This window comes from Garra rufa, chromosome 1, assembly GCF_049309525.1.
Source record: "Garra rufa chromosome 1, GarRuf1.0, whole genome shotgun sequence".
Taxonomy (NCBI): domain Eukaryota; kingdom Metazoa; phylum Chordata; class Actinopteri; order Cypriniformes; family Cyprinidae; genus Garra; species Garra rufa.
In genome coordinates, this window is record NC_133361.1 from 56,576,376 (window position 1) to 56,600,464 (window position 24,089).

The following is a 24,089-nucleotide window of genomic DNA, read 5'->3' on the forward strand; positions in this document are numbered from 1 at the left end:
AGACACAGAGATTGACTTTAAATTTAACTAAGCTGATTGCTCACTAAAAACTCCCACAGCTCATGTTTTCAAGCCATTTCAAGTATTATTTTGACATAACAAAGTGGTTATAGCTAAGTGTGTGAGTTGTTTAATTAGTTTTCCCATTAATGCTGTTATATTGTTTATTCAGACTGATTCAATTTATCGCACAAACAAATAACAGCTGAGCAAAACCAGTAATATCCAACCATATCGCGATGGAGGGAGGGTCTGTTAAAACTCAATGGTGTCAGGGATGGAAGGTGAGAGAAGGCGTGTTTCCATTACAGATTTGTGCAAACATTGGTGATATTTTATAAATATCGATTAAAAAGTATCACGAAATGTTGGTGTTTCCATTAACCGATGTTATGCGACTAAACCATATTTTTTTTTATCTCGCCATAAGTCATGGCAACAGATTTTTGTGGGATTTTGGCTATATTTAATTGAATGTGACCTGTAAATTGCTGTTTTGCGAAATATCCCTTTTTCGAATGGCCAGAAAAACCATCTCATGCGAGCATAAAAACTTTTTTGCTATGGGAGTTTTTGGGCAATTGACAAGTTTCCATTAGGCATATTTTCAATTTGTGCAATTTAAAGGGCAATGGAACCGCAGCTAATGACTATGACTCCTGCTGTAAAAAGTTGACTCATACACTGTAAAAAGTTTTCACCAGTTCCAACTTAAAACTTAAGTTTAGCAGCTGCTTTAACATGTCACGTTAAATCAACTTAAGTCATTTAAACGTACAAGTTAAATCAACTAATTTTGATTGTAATAAGTTCAAATGACTTGTAGTTTTAAGCTGATTTAACTTAAAAACTTAAGGCAGCAGCTGAACTTAGGTTTCTAAGTTGAATCTGGTGAAAACTTTTTACAGTGTAGATGCGTTTCCATTACCCTTAAACTGCGCAAAATAAAATTGCGAATTGAAAATACGCTTAATGGAAATGTGTCAATAGCTGCGTATCCATTACTCTTTAAATTGCGCAAATTGAAATTGCGAAAAATACGCCTAATGAAAACGCGTCAATTGCACAAAAACTCCCACATATCGCAAACAAGTTTTTACACTCACATGAGGTGGTTTTTCAGGCAATTTGAAAAAAGGAATATTTCGCAAAACAGCAATGGAAACTTTTTTTTTTTTTCGCATTTAGGTCACATTCGATAAAATATAGCCAAAATCACAAAAAAATCCGTTGCCATGACTTGTCGCGAGAGGAAAAAAATATGCTTTAGTCGCATAACATCAGTTAATGGAAACACTGTTATTTTGCAATACCTTTTAATCGACATTTATAAAATATCGCCAAAGTTTTGCGCAAATCTGTAATGGAAACGCGTCTACTGTTTCTTTAGAAAAACTAGTGATTTATATTATTTTTAATGTTTTATTTTATATTTTGTAATGTTGGCGTTTTATTTTTGTACTACAAATCTATGCCTGAACACATTATATATAGTATGACATTAATTTCTAATGTCCAATAACAGAAAAAAAAGATACAAAAGAGAGGCATCAGTTTTGTAATAACTTCATCTCAGATGCATTTGAGACTTAGGGACTAACGTCTGCAGCTCCATAACCATGAGAAACAGCCACAGGTCCTTCAAGGAGAAAACAAACGGAACAATTAGCTAAAAATACATCAAGTATGCAGCTGACAATTGCATACATTCACAATAGTGCGTACTTTCTTTTCCTTCTGGACTTCTGTTCCATTGCACTGGTGTTGACGGCTCCTACAGAGGTTTGTTCTAGATGTGAGACTAAAGGGTTGTCAGAAACAGCTGTGTTTCATTTAACCAGTTTCTGGTGGTTCTGTGTATTTTGCTTTGAATTTCAGAGAAATGTAACAAGTAAAACCTTGCACGGTCTCCTGCACAGATGCAACTACTTCTTCCACAGAGATCGTCAGCACTTCCACATCAACAGGCTCTTTCTGCAGGGCCTCCTCTGGTTTTAGTCTGCAGTTCTCCTTTGGAAGGTCTTCCTTTATCTCCCGAGTTGAAAACATCCATTGAAATATTTCCTGAGCAGCCTGCAAATGCTACCGAAGGCAAAGAAAAGGTCTCACTTCATTTGAAACAGATGCAATGAATTCACTTGTGTGTGTGTGTGTGTGTGTGTGTGTGTGTGTGTGTGTGTGTGTGTGTGTGTGTGTGTGTGTGTGTGTGTGTGTGTGAATTATGACTGTAAAGTGTGGGTTAAAAGTTTGTAGCCAAACTAAATTAAACTTAAAGAGTCTTTTTTTAAATGTTGGACCTGGTACACTTGTGCTAGCGAAAACTCTGAGTCCAGGAAGTGTTTGATTGTTGTTTTGTTGGTTAATATGATGTGAATGTTTAACCTGTTCAATGATTTTCAGATGCAGGTCATAAACATAGAGAAGTAGGATCTGATCTGTGTTGGACAGCCGATCAGTCGTTGTGAACAGCTCAGCCGACATCTGCAAGAGCCCAACAGTTGCTTATGGAGTTAAGTTAGCTAAGTTAAGCTATTAAACACTTCAGTCTAACATAGAGAGAAAAGACTTTTACCTGTAGTTTGTCTTGAAGATTAATTCTAATTAACTCCAATCTATGAGAGATCCTAAAAGCACAAATGTGCCCTTGGACAACAAAACCAAGTAGCACGGGTATATTTGTAGCAATAGTCAACAATACATTGTATGAGTCAACATTATTGATTTTTCTTTTATGCCAAAAATCATTAGGATATTAAGTGAAGATCATGTTCCATGAAGCTATTTAGTTAATTTCCTACCATAAATATATCAAAACTTAATTTTTGATTAGTGATATGCATTGCTAAGACCTTCATTTGGACAACTTTAAAGGCGATTTTCTCAATATTTAGATTTATTTTTTTTTTTTTTTGCACCCTCAGATTCCAGATTTTTCAAATAGTTGTATCTCCTAACAAACTATACATCATTGGAAAGATTTCAGATGATGTGTGAATCTCAATTTCAAAAAATGAACCCTTATGGCTGGTTTAGCGGTCGAGGATAAACGGCATAACGGCAACAAACCCTACAAAAGCGAACACTTACCAACAGCGCCCTCTTGAGTCAAATCATTTAAAATATTTAGAAAGAGCAGCTTATGATTCGTTGATACTTGAAAAATAGCTGAACGAAAAGCTATTGTTGGCAGAAAGACGCTTCAGAAATAAGTAAAACTATTGGATAGGTAATTTAAAAGCGAGTTGACCATCTATTATTTTTAAATCAAAACATTCTGTTGCTGCTTTATCTGCAACACAAACCAACTGAAAGGCTAATTTCATGAAATCATAATGACATGATGAACATTTGATCTTGTAAACAAAAGAGGAAAACAAATTGTAATGAAGATAGTTGTTTTACATTGGATTAATTGTTATTATAATCTGCTCATGTAACTAAATGGGTGAATTAAATGGGCATGCACCTTTTTTGTTGTAAGAACTAGTGCAGTCAATTGTACATTTTATGGGTCTGGCTTCCGGTCTCATCTGCTTCCAGCTATTTTTAGCTGTACAAAACAGCTTGTTTTGCTGTTGCAAATTAGTGTGTCTCACCATATTATTTCGATGCATTCTCTTATATAAGCATAATTATATTTTACCATTTACTGCACGTTGTTATTCTTCTAGTTATTTCCCTATCGAGCATTTTTTTACATGTCATCAATTGGCATGTAAACAATGCCACTGAACTGAACAAAACTTGCATATTTAGCTGATTATTGCTGCGGAAAATGCACAGTTGTCATGTTTTGGGCTGTATTAATTGGTCAGACCAGGAAAAACATTATAGACTGCCAAAAGTTTCAACATATCTGTCTGAGGAACAAAAATAGTTTGTGGTTTGGACAAACTGAACCAGGATTTCCAGGGCAAGAAGACAACATGATAAGAACAGGTAGGTGAAATATTAGGCTGATATCTTAATTAATACTGCTTGTACGTATCTTTAACACCTATTAATTTTAGTTCCTCAAAATATTGCGCTCTTTCCTGCTTAATAAGTCCTTTTCTATTATTCTCAGTGGAAGCTGATAAGGCATTAATGATTTTTTTGCATAACACTGCTTTATTTGAAAATTTTATAGGGGAGGCAGTATGCAAAAATCACTTTTGTAAGGTGTTTGAACAAAGTTGTGACCGCAGTGTGTGAAAACTATTAGCCTTTTTTTTTTTTTTTTTTTTTACAATCCTAAAATATCATAAACAGTCAGTCTCTCTAAACACACAGTGCCAGATTTCTCCCTACGTTGAGGTTGTAGGGAGAAATCCCGCCCATTTATTAGCATAGACACATCCCTAACCCTAAGAGACAAGCAGCAGTCCACATTGCTGTTTTTTTTTTTTGCTGTTTTGTTACTGGAGATATAAAATGTCAGCGCCCAAGAGGCATTACAAATGTTGTGTTTTGGGATGCACCAAGGAACACAGGAGTCTCCACAGACTCCCTCCATCTGAACCGCTGAGGTCAGAATGGTTAAATTTCATTTTCGAAGGAAATGTCCCGGGAAAACTCAGTAAAATCATATATGTGTGTGCCAAACATTTTACGCCGGACTGCCTCACAAACGAGGGTCAGTTCAACGCTGGGTTTTCGCAAAGGCTGATTCTGAAAGAGGGATCAATACCAACGCTTCGTGGAGACAAAGTAAGTATCACGTTTCAGGTTTCGTTTTCCAAATTGCATTTCTGAATGAGCTTCTTGGCACTCTTCTTCTTGGTCAATGGTCGTTCACTCCTTGGGAGTTTTTTGGCACTCACTCTGTCTGTAAGGCTAATGTTGCTAAAGCTACCTGTTTGCTGGAGCTTCTGAAGCTCCGCCCTCTTCTACAAAATGGGCCGGGAGCAGCTGCTTATTTGCATTTAAAGGCTCGTACCTTAAAAGTAACAAGCTATAAAAAAAATAATCTGTGAGGTATTTTGAGTTAAAACCTCACATACACACTCTGGGAACATTAGAGATGTATTTTACATCTTGTAAAAATATACATAATAGGTGCCTTTTTAAGATGAGCCGTGGTTTTGTGCACTCCTATATTGTAGATGGCGCTATATGCACCTTAGACTTGGATCCGTAACTCGCCAAATAAACCCAGAAGAAGACAAAACAGAAACTAAACAGTTCGTTCTAGCGATGAAGCGATCCAAGCATGCCAGCTGTTCTGTGGTCGGCTGTAAACACTCACAGGTGTCCCTACACCGACTCCCAACCTCAGAGGAAACAAAAGCAAAGTGGCTTGATTTTGTATATAAAGGAAATGTCCCAGAAACAGTGGTCAAAAACTTGTTTGTGTGTGCCAAACACTTTTCGCCCGACTGTTTTGCAAACCTGGGCCAGTACGAAGCTGGACTCGCATCCAAGTTGTGTTTGAAGGATGGAGCTGTGCCGTCAATCTGTCACACGGATGTAAGTGTTTAATAATAATTCTCTGGTTGTGTGTTTCGTTTGGTTATCCCAGGAAAAACTAAGTGTATTTGAATGCTCCAAAAATACTTAAATACAAGCACGTTCTATTTTTTTTCTTTTTCACTTGAACTGATTTAAAGTGTAGTCAGATAAAGTACGGCAGAATGACTTTTCACACTGAGGGACTCATATGCGACTATTCTATTACAGAAGGTTCAAACACTCACTGATGCTCCAGATGAAAAAAAGATGCATTAAGAACCAGGGGTGAACACTTTTTGAATTTGAACAGAGTAAATTTAACTTATTTTGTCTTCTGGGAAACCTGTAAGAATCTTCTGTAACTTCAGAAGGGCAGTACTAAATGAAAAAATATGATATTTAGGCAAAATAAGAAAAATTCTGTTCAAAAGTTTTCACCCCCGGTTCTTAATGCATTGTGTTTCCTTCTGAAGCATCAGTGAGCATTTGAACCTTCTGTAATAGTTGCATATGAGTCCCTCAGTTGTCCACAGTGTGAAAAGATGGATCTCAATATCATACAGTCATTGTTAAAAAGGGTTCAAATACGCAAAAATGCTGGGACCAGAAGGATTTTTCTGAAGAACAGCAGGCAGTTTAACTGTTCAGGACAATCAAGGGACTCATGAACAACTATCACTAAATAAAAAAAAGTACTTGACGTGCTATATTTTTAATGTGGAAAAAAGTTCTACTAATCACATAGTAATAATTGATTGTGCTATTTAGAAACACCATAAACATGTAGGTATATCATATAAAGGGAATGTTAACATAATTACAATACATTTGAAATGCATTATAAATACATGTGGTATATATTTATTATATATTAATCTTATATTATTAATAATTAGGTGTATTTTCTTTGTATGAGGAAGTGTATGTCAGATGATTTCAAGTGGTAGCTAAATTAAATGGTTTTTACAGACATAGTATGTTAAAAGAACATTTTAGTTCATATTCATGTGAACTATTTAGGTGTCCCAAAATAGCAAAGTTGAGTATACTTAGATGTTCTCAAAATTCTCTTTTATTATATTAAGAACAAAATTAGTCCAAAAAAAAAATCATTTTAAAGGAGTAGTTCACTTTCAGAACAAAAAATGTACAGATAATGTACTCACCCCCTTGTCATTCAAGATATTCATATCTTTCTTTCTTCAGTCGTGAAGAAATGGTCAATCAATTATTTTCTAAAAAAAAAAAAAGACAATTTATATACTTTTTAATCTCTACACAGAGCTAGACAAGATGAGCATTTGAGGGGGGAAAAAAAGTATGTAAATTGTAATTGTTTTTAGAAAATAATCGATCGTTTTGCTAGATAAGACCCTTCTTTCCTCGGCTGTGACCGTTTAGAGCCATTTGAAGCTGCATTTGAAGTTCAAACTTGGGGGCACCATAGGAGTCCATCGTATTATAAAACATATTATAAAAACATAATTTCCTTATGACTGAAGAAAGAAAGACATGAACATCTTGGATGACAAGGGGGTGAGTACATTATCTGTACATTTTAGTTCTAAAAGTGAAATACTAGTTTGAATCAAGAAAGATTTTCTAGACAAGTAAAAATTGTCTTGTTTTCAGAAAAAATTAAATCAAATTAAGTGCGTTTTTGCTTGAAACAAGTAAAATAATCTGCCGATGGGGTAAGAAAAATAATCTTGTTTTCTGTTTGAAATAAGATTTTTTTGGGTGTGTGCAACATTGGCAGATTATTTTGCTTGTTCCAACCAAAAACTCGCTTAATTTTGAAAATAATTTTTGCTCGGCTAGAAAATCCTTCTTGATTCAAGAATATTTCAATATTTTGGCTGGAAACAAAATCTAAGTAAGAAAAGCAATTTATTTATTTATTTTTTTTTTTTTGCAGTATAGTGTTGGGAGTAAGGCATAACAAGTGGCTCATGTTACATGATCAGATTAGTTTTCCAAGTAACTAGTAAAGTAACGCATTACTTAATTAATTTGCAATAAAATATCTGTTACTTTTTTTAAAAAAAAGTAACACTGTCACTTTTTACATTAAGATGTAAACTCACATTTGTGAGGAAAAAAGTCAATTATCTCGCAATTCTGACTTTTTGTTTTGCAATTTATATCTCGCAATTCTAAGAAAAAAAGTCATGCTTGTGTGAAAAAAGTCTCAAAAATGTGAAGAAAAAGGTTTATATCATGAAATTATTACTTTTTTTTTTTTTTGCATTTTATATCTTGAAATTCCAAGGAAGGAAAAATGTCATAATTGCGTTAAAAAAGTAAAAATTGCGAGATATAAACTCAACGCAATTCCATATTTTCATAGACTCAAACCTGAAATAATTAAACGTTATCAGGCTTTTGCCAAAAATAGAGCTTTTCTACATTAAAAACAATCAATCAACCCCAGGCTAGAAAAGAAAAAGTAACGCAAAAGTAAGTAATTTTATAAGTAGCTTTTCCCAACACTGTCTGCATGTAATTCAAGGCCACTAGCACTCTCATTGATGTTATTCAGTACTACATGGATGGGGTTGATAGTTATACAATCACTTTTTTGCCCATGAATTGTGGGATTAAGAGCTTTTATGGCTAAAAGGTATCCGATTTTGTAAAGAAAGCACATGCTTCAATTATTGCTGCTCTTGTTTAGGCAAACGCATTTCAAGAATCGGCCAGGGTGCATCACGTGGCTTGCCAGACGGACACACCAAAATTGTGCACAGTTGCCACCCAGCTTTCAATAACAACTCTACGACCTCACTACAGAAGCACAGGTTTGCTAACCCACATTCTTTATTTTATGAAGTCATTTATGAGTCATCAAGTTGTAATTACCATTCATTTGTGAATTCATATTACTGCACAATAACAAAATGTCTGTTTTTATGTACAATAGCCGTACAGGCAACTATGTCATGCCCTGATGATCATAATGATGATGGTGTGGGCACCTCTCAACCACCGCTGCCATCACCGCCAACAAAGATGCCTCGCTTGGAGCTGAAGGAGGAAGAAGAGGACCAGGAGAGCCATTGGGTTCTACAAATGATCGTGTAGACTCTGTCACAACATAAAGTAAACATTTTACATTCAGTTTAATTGCATTCCTCATTTCCTCGCTCTCGAGCTATCCTAGGTGTATATGACTTCCTTTTTTCAGACGAATCCAATCCAGAATCCAGAGTTATACTGTCAAGCCCGAAATTATTCATACCCCTGGCAAATTCTGACTTAGTTACTTTTATTTCAACCAGCAAGTTTTTTTTTTTTTTATTAGAAATGACACAGACGTCTCCCAGAAGATAATAAGACGATGTTCAAGAGGCATCATTGTGGAAACAATTATTACTCAGCTTTTATTTACATTTGAACAAAAAGTGGCATGTCTCAAATTATTCATACCCTTCTCAGTAATCAATAGAAAAGCCTTTATTGGCTATTACAGCAATCAAACACTTCCTATAATTGCTGACGCCAAATGAAGGCTACATCATTTTTGGCCAAACAATTTTTGTTTCCTCTGACCATAAAACAGAAGACCAGAAGTCTTCTTTTTTGTCCAGATGAGCATTTGCAAAGGCCAAGCGGGCTTTTGTGTGCCTTATCTGGAGAAGTGATGTCCTCCTTGGTCTGCGTCCGTGGAACCCAGCGGTGGTCAGTGTTCGTTGGACTGTTTGCCTTGAGATGTTGCCACCAGCAGAGCCCAGATTCATCAGGATGGCCTTGGTGGTGATCCTTGGATTCTTTTTTTACCTCTCTCACTATCCTCCTGGCCAGCACAGGTGTCACTTTTGGCTTCCGACCACGTCCTCTGAGATTTTTCACAGTGTGGAACGTCTTGTATTTTTTAATAACACTATGCACTGTAGCCACTGGAACGTCAAAACATTTAGATATAGTCTTATAGCCCTTTCCACAATGCGCAGCCGCAGGTCCACAGTGAGCTCCTTTGTCTTAGCCATGACTGTCCACAAACCAACAGCAGAGAGCTTCTGTTGTTCACCTGTTGAGTTGATTAAAACAGCTGTTCCCAATGAATCAGGGACATTAGGATGCTTTAGAACAGCTTGGACTATTTGGAATGGTATAGAACTTTGGATTTTCCCATAGACTGTGACAGTTTGCAAAGGGTATGAATAATTTTGGACATGCCACTTTTTGTTCAAATGTAAATAAAAGCTGAGAAATATTTTTTTTTTTCCACAATGATGCCTCTTGTACATCGTCTTATTATCTTTTGGGAGAAGCCTGTGTCATTTCCGGTCAAAAAAAAAAATCTTGCTTGTTAAATAAAATTAACTTTAAGTCAGAATTTGCCAGCGGTATGAATAATTTTGGGCTTGACTGTATGCAAAAAACATGTCCTGGCTCTTTTAAGCTTTATAATGGCAATTGTTTGTCTTCAACAGGTCAAAACAAGTCCAATAAAGTGCATGTAGCTAAGCTAATACATGTGTTTTTGTAAGAAAAATATCCACATTTAAAACTTAATAATCACTTTAATCTAGCTTGCGCTCACTGTTGTACATGAAAGCAGCTCCAGGCGAATGATGTAGAATGTATACGTAGTATATGCTCCTGTGTGTCTCGTGAAAACCAGCATTTTTTTTTTTTACAGGAGCAAAGGAAGCCTGATTTTAGCAAAGGAAATCTCCTCTTCAATTAAATATCTATATCCTCTGACATTCTTCTATACAAATCCGCTTTTTGTACTTCTAATTTGTGACTGTTGTTTTGATCTCTTCACTTGCGTGTCCGCTTCCATCACTTCTAAGTGGCGCATGCGCAATGTCAACGTCCTACGTCATCCACCCAGAGCAGCTTCCATGAACAATAGTGAGTGCAAGCTCGATTAAAATGATTATGTTGTAAAAATATGGATATTTTCTTACAAAAACTCATGTATTAGCTACAGTAGACCTTTATTCACGCCTTGAAGCCATGTGAGGCACTTTATTAGACTTGTTTTGATCTGTTGAAGAGAAACACCTGACTATTGCCATGTTAAAGCTTTTTTTTTTTAATATAACTCCAATTGGATTTGTCTAAAAGAAGGATGTCATATACACCTAGGATGGCTTGAGGGTGAGTAAATAATGGGCTAATTTTCCTTTTTGCATAAACTAAACCTTTGAGATGTTGTGATGTGGAAGTTGGTAATTTTTCGTTGAAATGTATATTTTCCTAATAGAATTGAATCTTCCAAGCCAGCTCACAAGACAGCGACATATATTCTTTATGAAAACTGCTCTTTGAGGAGTGCCCTGTACATCAGATGGTACATTGCTCTCCCTAGAAGTTCCCTAGAAAATGGAATAGTCACCTGATTCTTGGAAGCACTCCTGGAAGGGTCCTCCAGCTTTCTGTTGCAGAGTATGCCACAGGTGCCTCTTTCATCAAACCTGAAAAGGTAGGGGATAAGGATTTCACTGTATAGTAAATACTGGGCTGTAGCCATTAATATCACTAAGAAGTATACAGGATATGAGAAGACGTGAAGATACTGTCTCCATACTGAATCAAAGAATCCTTTTCTGACCTCAGATCTTCCAGGCAATGCAACTGAAAATAACCACTATAGCTGGAAGACCGCACAGAATGGCATGTTGCAGCAGAACATTGTCCTACAAGATTAAAGGACGGAGGACTAACCGACTTAGAGGTTACAGTGAAAGCAAGACACCAAAAAGTGACACATGGGATGTAAAAATGCCTGTAACGGATGAGACAAAATAACAAATCAATTTTTTTGTTAAAGGTTTTTTTTTTCTTTCAATCAGTTGTGCTGTGCCTACTGTTATACAGAGTAAGTGTGTTTTAAAGTGCAGCAATGTTGGTATGTTACATTAAAAAAATACATGTACAATATTTATATTTTTATATTTTAATAATTATCAAGAACAAACATGAACACTGAACAAAAATACATTTCTAAATGAACATTGACCAAGATTGGCACCAATTTTAATTTGTATTGTGAAGAAAAAGAAATTCATAAAGATTTGTAATGAGATGAGGATGAGTAAAAGCCCTTTATGCCTGCATATACTAACATTCAGCTATAGGCTGCCATCTATACTTTTGATGTTTCGAGTAACTACTTAAATATCCAATAACAAACACTAATGGTAAATACACTTAATAGACATGCAACCAATATCTAAAGAAGCTAAAAGACCTAAGTAATCTAAAATGCAATCAAAAGTAGACAGATAAAGTTAACAAAAATGTGTAATCTCACAAATTCCATTGCTATATTATCTGTCATGTCATTTTAAATAAGGAATGCATTGCTATTCATAATCTAGATGCTTTTCCCCCCACAAATACACATCACATGTGTATATGTATAGTATAATGTTTATCTACAGTGGAACCGACTCTGGAAGACTTCTGCATGACTCATTAGAATACAGATTAGCCAATCTCATGTACAAGACATTTACTCATGGAAACCAAGCTTTGAATAGCGTTATCAGAAACACAATAACTGTGACTAAGTACAGAAAGTAGAATATCACATCTACTATTGTTGCCACTCTGGTCCAGCACAGAGATTTTCTCTTTTGTTGGTTTTGATGAGTAGCAGCAGTCTGAAACTCAGTAAGGATCTGCTTCAGAACGTCAAGAGTATTCAGATGCTCTTCATTCTTGTCTGTTACTGAGTCTGGAGGGCCCTTAGTGTCCTTTACTGCATTTGTGAGAATGTGAGAAAAAGTATATGAACATAGATATTACAGATGCTTGATGACTGAATTTTTTTTCAAGGGCTCAAAAAGTAGTGAAAATGATTACATTTTTTTTCCCTGTCTGCTGCAGGTTTAATTTATCATGATTATCATGTTTTTTATTTATAAGAATGAAGTTTAAAAATGTCACTAAAGCTAATTAATTTAAATCTCCTTATTTAATTCTCCTTATTGGGTAAAATATTTACCTGAAAGAGCAGGTGAGCTTTCCACTCGTCTTACTGAAATAGCCTGATTGCCTTTAGCAATAAGAAAATTCACAAGAATGGTCTCCAGAACGCTGATGGCCATCAGAGTGAAGATGACAATACAATAAATCCCTATTAAAAATTAAAAATTATTAATTATAAAAATGCATACAGTCAAGTCCAAAATTATTCATACCCCTGGCAAGTTACTTTTATTCAACCAGCAAATTGTTTTGGACCGGAAATGACACAGGCTTCTCCCAAAAGATAATAAGACTTTTCACAAGAGGCATCATTGTGGAAAAAAAAATATTTCTCAGCTTTTATTTACATTTGAACAAAAAGTGGCATGTCCAAAATTGTTTATACCATTTCAAACTGTCACAGTCTATGGGAAAATCCAAAGTTCTATACCATTCCAACTATTCTAACGCATCCTAATTACCCTGATTCATTGGGAACAGCTGTTTTAATCAACTCAACAGGTGAAAAACAGAAGCTCTCTGCTGTTGGTTTGTGGACAGTCATGGCAAAGACAAAGAAGCTCACTGATTTGCTTTTGCAAATGCTCATCTGGACAAAGAAGAAGACTTCTGGTCTTCTGTTTTATGGTCAGATGAAAAAACAATTGACTTGTTTGGCCACAATGATGTAGACTTCATTTGGTGTAAAAAAGGAGAAGCCTTCAACCCTAAGAACACCATCCCCACTGTCAAACATGGTGGTGGGAACCTAATGTTTTGGGGGTGTTTTTCAGCCGGTGGACCAGGGAACCTAATCCCAGTAAACGGCACCATGAAAAAGGAGCAATACATCAAAATTCTCAACAACAACATCAGGCAGTCTGCAGAGAAACTTGGCGTTGGACACCAGTGGACATTTCAGCACGACAACGACCCAAAACACACAGCAAAAGTGGTTTTACACATTAACATTTTGCAGTGGCCCAGCCAGAGTCCTGACTTAAATCCAATTGAGAATCTGTGGAGGGAGCTAAAGATCAGGGTGATTGTAAGGAGACCCTCCAACCTGAAAGAGTTGGAGCTCATCGCTAAAGATGAATGGGCAAAAATACCAGTGGAGACATGCAAAAAGCTGGTCAGCAATTATAGGAAGCATTTGATTGCTTGTAATAGCCAATAAAGGCTTTTCTATTGATTATTGAGAAGAGTATGAATAATTTTGGACAAGCCAGTTTTTGTTCAAATAAACGCTGAGAAATATTTTTTTCCACAATTATGCCTCTTGTGCATAGTCTTTTTGGAGAAGCCTGTGTCATTTCTGGTCAAAAAAAAAAAAAAAAGGTGGTTGAATAAAAGTAACTTTAAGTATGAATAATTTCGGGCTTGACTGTATATGTAAACATATATTTTCCAAACACACAATTACCTTAGATAAATTAACTTCAAAATTCTTTTGACAAAAAAGTGCTGAGATAAAATTTTGTACCATCTATGTTCAAGAGAAATAATTAAGGTGGGGGTCTTATTCAGTCTTATCCTATGCATTATGATTTTTTTTTGTAGATAATCAGTAAGCAGATAAACTCACCAATCAGTGGAATATCAATGGCAGTAGAGGGCAGCATGTCTTGGAGAAGCAGCAGCAACACAGAAATAGACAGAAGAAGAGTTACTTTAAAACCCAACTTCTCTCCTCCACTTGAATCCATGAAGAAGGTGGCCAAATCCAGAATGAGGAAGTAAAGTACTGGCATTAGAAAGTTAATAACATACAGCATAGGTCTTCTCTTTATGGTGATCTGCAAGTAAGAACAGAAACTTAGAAAGGGTTCATGACATGACAATCAATTTTGCCTTGATCTTTTGGCACATACAAGGTTTTTGTACCATTAAAATGTCTTGTAAGTTTCATAGTTTAAAACGTCCTCCTCATTATAAACAAAGCATTTGGGGATAGCATTTTGAAGATAGACGTTTACATAAACACTGCCTCCAGAGCAAGGCATTGACGAATAGTCATCTTTTCACCATAGGCCTTGCCCATTGGCGTTCAGTTGCTAAACAGAACGCTGAATTGCGCCACTCAACGGACATTTCAAGCCAGAACTGCGGTGACACGAGCAAAACCAAAGTCACATAAAACAAACCATATGTACATTCATCTGTTTTGGGAAAAAAAAAATAACAAACACTCTTCACTGTAAAAAATAAAATTGTTTCAAAAAGTTGTTTCAACTTTAATTTGTTACCCCACTGACTTAAAATTTTTAGTTCAGTCAGCTTGAAATGTTAAGTTATTAAATGTTCATTTAAGTGACAACTGGAATATTTAAGTTGACTAAACGAAACATTTTAAGTTGGCAGAGTAGCAAATTATTTTGAGTTGAAACAGCTCTTTTTTTACAGTGTTTTAGCGACATTTCTGTTGGAAACTGCAGTGATATGTACTAAATCCTACGTATATAGCATCTCGCAAAAGTATGTTTTTGTCATGGGACGAAAACAAATGTTATTTTGAAGAGCCAATTTGAAAACGAATTACTTTCAAAGGATGATTTGCTGTATTTTTGACCATAAATAGCAGTGTTTACATCCAAACTATATGGTTGAAACTGTTTTGTAAAGCTGTTTCATACCTAAACATGCTAATCGCACTTTCTGTATCAGCACACACAGATTTGAATGTTCGGGTAGGACTTTATGAAAGGTTTTACACACATAGACAAGTTGTTGTCATTTAGAATTTACCTTATATATCAGCTGATCCTGTGGTTCTCCTAGAGTAGAGACATTGGCTTTAGATGTATTTATGCTTAGTAGTTCCCACTCTCCTTGAGTCTGAAAGGCCTTCTTGGAGCTGAGGGTCAGGAATGAAGCGTCAGACATTGGGCTGATGACGAGCTCCTTGCCTGAGAAAACACAATGACCAGTAGATATATAAATGACTGGATGTCAAAAGTGAGTTGGTGAAAAGTGATTTCTTTATAGTCATGTTTGCCATCCTCATGGTTGTAGACATATTTACTCAAAATTAAAAATGTTTTTAATCTTTAGAATTTCCTCTCATTCCAATTCGAATGCAAATACAACATTTTGTGGCTGTGACAAATTCAATTTCACTTTCATGGACTGAATTCTTCAGTTCTGAATTTTGCCCAACTCTGATTGACATTGATTTGAGGTTCACATGTACTTGAATGGATTGGAGACTGGAGGGAAACAGTGCAGCTTTGGACGTCAAAGGGAAACTGGTGCAGGTTCATCTTGCAGGCCGTGGTCACAGCGAAAGTGGCAGACGTCACAACAATGCCTTCATTCTGCAACTGGACGTACTGGGTTTCCATTGTTGCAAACTCAGTCTTGATGCTAAATAGACAAAATTAAGCAACTTTAAAAGAACAGTTTACCCAATTTTATGCCACTCTAAAGAAGTTTTAAGAAAAATATTGGAGAATGAGCCAAAAAAAGTGGAGTGTTCCTTTAAAGTCTAATTCACCAAAATTTTACACTTAAAAGTTTATAAAAAAAAATCCAAATTAATTCAGCAGTTCAGAGTCTTTTGAAAAACATGATTGCTTTATAATAAGCAGATTAAATATTTATTCATCTGAAGATAAACAAAAATCTTATGGTTTTCAAAAAATACTAAGATTCAGATGCATTATACAAAAAAAAAGAAAAAAAGTTTTTTGTTTTGTTTGTTTGTTTTTTTGTACAGGAGTGATATGTGTTTAATTTGAATTTTTTAGTGAAATGTCATTTTTATTAGCCTACTTTTTTCATCCTCCAGCCCTTTACTTTACTTGTGAGCTGCAGATTTGCACTAGACTGCAGCATGCTCACAAAAAACAATCTGATGATTAGAGATTTTGTTAAAAGCAGACTAACAGATTTTTCCAAATATTTATCAGTTAGTGCTACAAACAGACAGAAAGTGCTCAAGATGGGCCAAGTTCATGAACACTGAATAGGCATTGCTGGTGTGTAATTGACCCTTCGCAGAGGACTTTGATTGACAGGTGATCTGACCAATCATAACAACAAATTTGTAGATAGAGCAGATTAACGTTGATGGACTTAAAATGATGTGTATTGACATATTAAATATGTAAAGATGATTGCGCTGCTTGAACTGAGGCGCTATGCGATCTGACACAAACACAATAAAGAGCCACAGAATGTTTTTTTATTATTTGAATTAAAAAAAAAAATTGAAAGCTAAGACTTTGTTTCATACCAGTGCGTGAGAAGCATGTTGTTTATAGCGTGAGAGCGCCATGGCTTGTCGGACATAGCATTAATAGCTAAGGGGGCCGGGTCTTTGAAAAGGGTTTATACATAAAGTCCCTTGAAGTGTCATACCAAAATATAAGTTACAAACCATAAAGATTTACACAACAAACCAGTTATTTTCAGACCTTTCAATGATGCTGATGTCTGGAGTCCAAATCATATTCTTATTAACAGAACATAAAGTGATTCCACAGAAGTCATCTGGGTTCCATACTGTGAACTGATTGATCCAACCCTGCAAAATTATAAAAATTATGTTAATAGTGATAACACTGGTCAACCCCTTTTTGGTTTATCCTCCTTTAATGAATTATAAACATTTTTCTTACAAGTAATATGTACAAACTATTGGTGGGCAAAAATATCATTTAAAGGAACACTCCACTTTTTTTGGAAATAGGCTCCTTCTCCAACTCCGCCCAAGTTAATAAGTTGAGTTTTACCGTTTTGAAATCCATTCAGCCGTTCTCCTGTTCTGGCGATATCACTTTAAGCATAGCTTAGCATAGATCATTGAATCCTATTAGATCAATAGCATCGCCTTCAAAAATGACCAACAAGTTTCAATATTTGTCCTATTTAAATCTTGACTCTTCTGTAGTTATATCGTGTACTAATACCAGCGAAAAATGTAAAGCTGTGATTTTCTAGGCCGATAAGATTAGGAACTACACTCTCATTCCGGCGTAATAGTCAAGGACGTTTGCTGTCGTAACATGGACGCAGCAGGCGCAGTAATATCACGCAGCACATGTGCAAATGCTAATCTAGCTGGGAACTAATGCTGCGTTCCAGGCAACCCGTTACTCGTGTTTTTCCAACCTTCTGCCAGTGGAAGTGCGCTGGAACGGCAGCCAAACCCTTGACTTCCCTCTCGTGAACTTGTACTTGATCGATGTACTCCCAGTTCCGAGTTCTGACGTGACATAGCCCACGAAACCACTATGTCAGCACCTATGGGTGCTGTGTTTATGCAAGTGGTAAACAGTGAAAATAGACTTAAGGACAATATAACTCTGCAAACAAATTAATAATAATGTAATAATAATAAATGCGTTAGTTTGGGGTGACTTGCCTGGAACGCTACAAAGTCGTGAGTCGAAGTCGTGATTTACGAGCTCAAAAACTTGCCTGGAACGCAGCATAATTTCAGGCGCTGCGTGATATTACTCCCCCTGCTGCGTCCATGTTACGGCAGCAAACTTCCTTGACTATTACGCCGGAATGGGAGTGTAGTTCCTAATTTTATCGGCCTAGAAAATCATAGCTTTACATTTTCCGCCGGTATTAGTACACAATATAACTGCAGAAGAGTCAAGTTTGAAATCGGACAAATATCGAAACTCGTTGGTTATTTTTGAACACGATGCTATCCATCTATGCGTAAAGTATACTGTCAATATACTGTCAGGTATACTGTCAATCAAAGCAGTGGGCGTTTTCTTCCAAATCTACAATCCACCACGCCTATTCAAACAGAGCGTTCTGATGAGGGGGTCAAAACAGGACAGAAAATAGTCTATGGGGCCGTTCACATGTCACGCCTAAAAACGCGTGGAAAACGCTAGGCGCGCCGCTTTCTTCCTTATCAACAAAGCGCTCAGGCGCTTGCGCTCCGGAAGCGTCTGCCGTTTCTAAGCAACCATCAGCTGCGCTCTAGCTCCAAGCCTATGCGTCCCATGCATTGTTTCTTCTATTAGCGTCAAAATAATGGGGGCTTGACAAATCATAAAGTTCAGGAAATCCCTGGACCACAATGATGAGCTGCTCCTCCATGTTTCTGCTGAGGTTTCAACGGAAAAACGTGAGGAAGCTGATTGGTTGGTTCATGTCACAAAAGTTGAGACCGCATCGCTTCCATTATGCGCGCGCAAGCCGCGAGTCTACATTCGAAATAACGAACTTGAGCGCGCAAAAGACGCTACATGTGAACGGCCCCTAATACTTCAAAAATTATGTTTTTTGTGGACCTCAGAGAACAGGCAGTTCATGAGCCCTTTAAAATAAATGAGACCTGTCAATGTCCTTAAGTTAACAAGTCAAGAAATGATTTTATTTCCAGATAAAACATCTGATTGTAAAAATGTTCTTAGTTGAGTAAAGTTGTATGTTTTGAAAACACTTACATGCCAAGCTGTGACTTGAATTGAGAGGCTCTGGGCTTTTTCATCCTGTGGAAAAAAAAGAAGTGTTGAGTGGTGATACCACGACTGCTTGACATTCTGTGTCACAGCGTTCAGTCAAATCATGCTGGATTTACCACTTCTGTGATGGAGGTCACATAGAGGTCTAAGAAAACATAGGTAGGGGTTTTCCATTCCAGCACGGGCCGCAGGGACGTCATCTGAATGTCATCATTGCCCAAGCCAAGATGTTCGATCAGCGCTTTGTAACTGCAGTTTCCAGCAGCAGACGCCGAACCTGAAGAGATCACACTCCAGTCTCACAGTTACAGTCCAGTGCTATCTCACAACCAATTTGAACATATTTTATGAGATGGCTAAACCATACAAATTTGTACAACTTCACTCATACGTTTTTGTGCGATTTGGGGGAGGAGTGGTTCTTCATACCAATCAGCCAAAAAGGACAATTCTGTCATCATTTACTCACTCTTGAGTTTTTTTTTTTAAACTCATACACATACAGTATCTTAAAAAGGTGAGTACACCCCTCACATTTTAGCAGCCATTTTAGTTTATCTTCTCAAGGGACAACACTATAGAAATGAAACTTGGATATATTTTAGAGTAGTCAATGTGCAGCTTGTATAGCAGTATAGATTTACTGTCCTCTGAAAATAACTCAACATACAGCCATTATTGTCAAAATAGCTGGCAACTAATGTGAGTACACCCTAAGTGAACTTGTCCAAAGTGTCAATATATTGTGTTGGCACCATTGTTATCTGGCACTGCCTTAATCACCCTGGGCATGGAGTTGACCAGAGCTGCACATGTTGTTGCTGGGATCCTCTTCCACTCCTCTATACTAACATCACAGAGCTGCTGGACGTTAGACACATGGTGCTTCTCCACCTTACGCTTGAGGATGGCCCACATGTGCTTAATAGGGTTCAGGTCTGGAGACATACTTTGTCACCCCATCACTTTCAGCTTCCTCAGCAAGTTTGGGCTTGTTATCATGTTGGATAACTGCCGTTCGGTCTAGTTTCTGGAGGGAAGGCATCATGTTCTGCTTCAGAATATACAGAACATAATTGAACCCATGTTTCCCCAAATGAACTGCAGCTCTCCAGTACCAGCAGCACTTATGCAACCCCAGACCATGATGCTACCACCACCATGCTTGACCGTAGGCAAGTCACAATTTTCCTGGTACTCCTCACCAGGGACACCATCTGAGCCAAACAAGTTTATCTTATAGTCTCATCAGACCACAGGACATGGCTCCAGTGATTCATGCTCTTGGATTGTTGTCTTCAGCAAACTGTTTGTGGGCTTTCTTGTGAGCCAGCTTCAGATGAGGCTTCCTTCTGGGATGATGCCCATGCAAACCAACTTGTTGAAGTGAGCGACTAATGTTTTGAGCACTGACAAGCTGACCTTCTACTTCTGCAACCTTTAAAGCAATGCTGGCAGCAATCATGCATCTGTTTTTTGAAGCCAGGTTCTGCACATGATGCACAAAACTTTGTGGATCGACCCTTGCAAGGCCTGTTCCTCTGTATGACCCTGACCACTGTAGTGCAACTCAGTTTCAGGGTGTTACTGAACCTCTAACAGCCTTGGCCATCTTTGTGGAGAGCAACATAATTCTCAAATCCTCAGAGAGCTCTTTGCCATGAGATGCCATGTTGAACATCCAGTGGTCAGTATGAGAGAATTGTACTTAAAGCACTTAATTTTAACTGCTCTAATACAAGATACACAACTTTGTATGGTCATGTCAAGCAGACAAAAACATAAACATGATGAATAAGACATGTGGCTTTGCATGATTAAACAACATACTGCTGTTATATCTTAGGGTGTACTCACTTCTGTTGCCAGCTATTTTGACAATAATGGCTGTATGTTGAGTTATTTTCAGAGGACAGTAAATCTATACTGATATACAAGCTGCACATTGACTACTCTCTACTTTCTATAGTATTGTCCCTTGAGAAGACATACTAAAATAGTTGCTGGCATCTGAGGGGTGTACTCACTTTTGAGAGATACTGTATAATTTACCAAACTGGTCCCCAGTTACTCATACACATATAAGTTTTCAGTAATCGTACAAATTAGCCACTTCAAAATAAATACGAATTGTTGTGAGTCAGAGAATATCACATTTCAGCATTCATTCTTATGTAATTTGACTTCTCAACTAGTGCATTTGCAAACTCCAAAATGCAACTATCCATTTAACTAATTAAATGGATAATTTTTATTACATTATATCATCTGAGTGTACTGTTTTTATTATTATTAATAATATTTTTAACAAAAAATATACTCTTAAGTCCACTTTAAATACAGTTCTTTCACAAGCATAGACAGCAAAAATTCAACTGCAGTATTTCAATGCAAATACATGTCACTATTAAGATAGAAGTCAAATTTTGTCAGTGTGGAAAGCTAAACAGGAGCAAAACTAAACAATGTAAAGGAAAATATGACAGATACACAGTATATATACAACAGATGTTACAGACTTACCAACTCCGGCAAGATAAACTAGTAGCCACCCTAGATGCATGGCAAATGGTCAAATAGAGACTGGGTACTGGACAGCTGAAAGTCATTTGGTCACATTTATATAGTGCGCATGAAAACCATGTCCAACCTCCTTTTTTGTTCTTAGTTTTACCAACAACAACAACAACAAAAAAAAACAAAAAAAACACACACACAAACAGATGATGTACTTTCTATGTGTGATTAACACAGGCTACATGCTTTGTCTGATGTGCCTTTTCTTTATGTTCTCATCACAGCGGATAAAAAAGTTAGTGTTACTTTGATTTAAAATGACATGGCTACTTTGAATCATATTTGTGCTGGTTGCATTACTTTATGATCATTATGAGTTACATTCTCAGATTATTCATAATTAACTGCTTATAACATGACCACAAATTTGTGTAATTAAAAAGTTTTTTTTTAATTGTAAAAAAGTGTAATTTTTTTAATTATTTAAATGATCAAATCTTTAATGATAGTAATCATAAGAATAACTTACATTTTTAGTTTTAGTTGATCTTCGATTCTTTATGCTAATGTAATTATGTTTGTGTCATGAGAATCACTGACAGGTGTTCATGTACTTTACGGTTTATTGTTCATTGAGTGTGTTTGCCTCCAAACAGGTATACTATTATTATATTATATAAAGATGACTCATCTGATGTTTGATTTCTTTAAAAAACTGCAGATGACATTACGTTACAATGAAAGATCAGCGTAAAAGCTGTAGTCTGCTCACGCACAGCCTAGCAATGAATGAAGTTTTGATCTGTCTACCATAAGTCACAGGCACCTGTATGCCTGCATCAAAATGAATGTACACAACTGTAATTTAGATATCATATATCACCAATTCAACACTGAACGGAAGTTGATGTAGTGGCTATGTTGACTCAGTGTAGTTTTTCAAAGGTTTATATTTTAGCAAACAGAGCAAATACAGAGCCAGGGTGTGCAAATGTCCCAGATTGCACTAGGGTGTGACTAAACTAGGGTGACCATATGCCCCACTTCCACAATCATTCTAATACTGAATATAATTTTTGTGCATCACCGAGATGCTATTAATATGCAGAGTATTTAAACGACTTTGGATGCAGCTCATGTTTTATGTGGGGTTGCCAAATCTGAATTTTTTCCACGGAATTGGGCTGATTTTAAACTGTTGCGGCGGGTTGATTTTCTCCCATGGGTTCAAATCTAGGGTGACCATACGTTCTCTTTTTCCCTTGGACATGTCCTCTTTTTGGACTTCCATCCAGTCAGGATTCCTAAATCACCCAAAATGTCCGGGATTCGGCTTTTGCTTTTTACAGTCACCATTCATTGTGTGTGTTTTTGTACTACAGCCTTACGCAGAACTGTTTTCTTAATCCTGCTCCTGCAAATATTCTAATATTGAATAATTTTTGCGCATCACAGAGTCGCTACCAATATGCGGAGTATTTAAATCGCTGTGGATGTAGATTGTGTTTTATGTGGGGTTGCCAAATCCACATTTTTCCCACGGAATTGGGTTGATTTTAAACTGTTGCGGCAGATTGATTCTCCCATGGGTTTAAAACTAGGGTGACCATACGTAATTTTTTCCCTGGAAATGTCCTCTTTTTGGACTTAAAAAATGTGTCCGGTCGGGATTCCTAAATCTTCCAAAATGTCCGGGATTCGGCTTTTGCTTTCTACAGTCGCCATTCATTGTGTACGTTTTTGTACTAAAGCCTTGCGTGGGACTGTTTTCACAATTCCACTCCTGCAAACATTCTAATATTAAATAATTTTCGCGCATCGCAGAGTCGCTATCAATATGTGGCGTAATTAAATCACTTTGGATGCAGCTCGTGTTGGATGTGGGGTTGCCAAATCCATATTTTTTTCCACGGGATTGATCTGATTTTAAACTGTTGCACCGGGTTGATTTTCTCCCGTGGGTTCAAAACTAGGGTGACCATACGTCCTATTTTCCCTAGACATTCCTAAATCTCCCAATATGTCCAGGATTCGGCTTTTGCTTTCTACAGTCACCATTCATTGAGTGTGTTTTTGAACTAAAGCCCTGCGCTTACATCTGCAAGACATCTGCTAGACGTAGCTTGCTCATCTGCAATTGGACGTTTCCTGTCAGATGTCAAATAGACATCTATTAGATGTCTTTAAGATGGGTTATGATTTAGATTGTATGTAAAACAGCAGATGCTTTCTAGATCAAGAGATCTTCAACAGACATCTTGCAGAAGTGCGCTATCTGGGTGTTCATCTGCTTCAAGAGCTGTTATTACCTTGACAGTGAGAAATGTCGTTTTAAGCTGCTATTATATCTATGAAGTTAAGTGATGGGGAAGTTGCTGTGTGTGTTACTTTGAGAAAGAGGGAGCGTGAGAAAGTAAGTGTACTTTCCTTCATTAATAAAATGTAACTTTGTATCACTTTTAACTTATTATTTGATATATTTATTGGCTTGGTCAGTGTCGTTTTGAGTTTTGGTTCTTGTGCTGGTGTAAGCCATAAAAACTGTTGAAATCATTTGGTGATATGGACATGTAACCAAGACCTGCTTGGAACTACTTTAGCTGTGCTCGGTCTTCAACCAATCAGATTCAAGCATTGAACAGCCTCCTGGTATGAAGGTACTTACTTCAATTACATTTTTAAATTTATTGACAGTTCTGAAAAACTCTGAAACACAAAATGCAATAGAAATCTAACAGAGAACATATGCAGAAATGTAGGCTTGTGGACACAAAACAT

The 24,089-nt window shown here is 36.7% G+C and overlaps 1 protein-coding gene across 1 annotated transcript; it reads right to left on the reverse strand.

Annotated features, from left to right (window-relative positions):
• Nucleotides 1–10,693: 10,693 nt before the first annotated feature.
• On the reverse strand, nucleotides 10,694–19,742 carry LOC141317847 (5-hydroxytryptamine receptor 3A). The gene is made up of 10 exons (XM_073833164.1): nucleotides 19,694–19,742; nucleotides 18,911–19,071; nucleotides 18,777–18,821; nucleotides 16,776–16,885; nucleotides 15,551–15,723; nucleotides 15,106–15,266; nucleotides 13,946–14,156; nucleotides 12,395–12,526; nucleotides 11,962–12,148; nucleotides 10,694–10,859 (listed from the first exon to the last, which is right to left on the reverse strand). Exons 1-10 carry the CDS (start codon nucleotides 19,740–19,742, stop codon nucleotides 10,694–10,696), a joined length of 1,395 nt encoding a protein of 464 aa, XP_073689265.1.
• Between the last annotated feature and the right edge of the window lie 4,347 nt (nucleotides 19,743–24,089).

Coding starts and splice junctions, on each gene's coding strand:
- LOC141317847 (XM_073833164.1), bottom strand. CDS start 19,742: ATGTCTCCAGACCTGAACCCTATTAAGCACATGTGGGCCATCCTCAAG. Junction 19,072..19,693: donor CATGTGGGCCATCCTCAAGC/GTAAGGTGGAGA, acceptor TGATCTCTTCAG/GTTCGGCGTCTGCTGCTGGA. Junction 12,149..12,394: donor AAGCTCACCTGCTCTTTCAG/GTAAATATTTTA, acceptor TCACAAATGCAG/TAAAGGACACTAAGGGCCCT.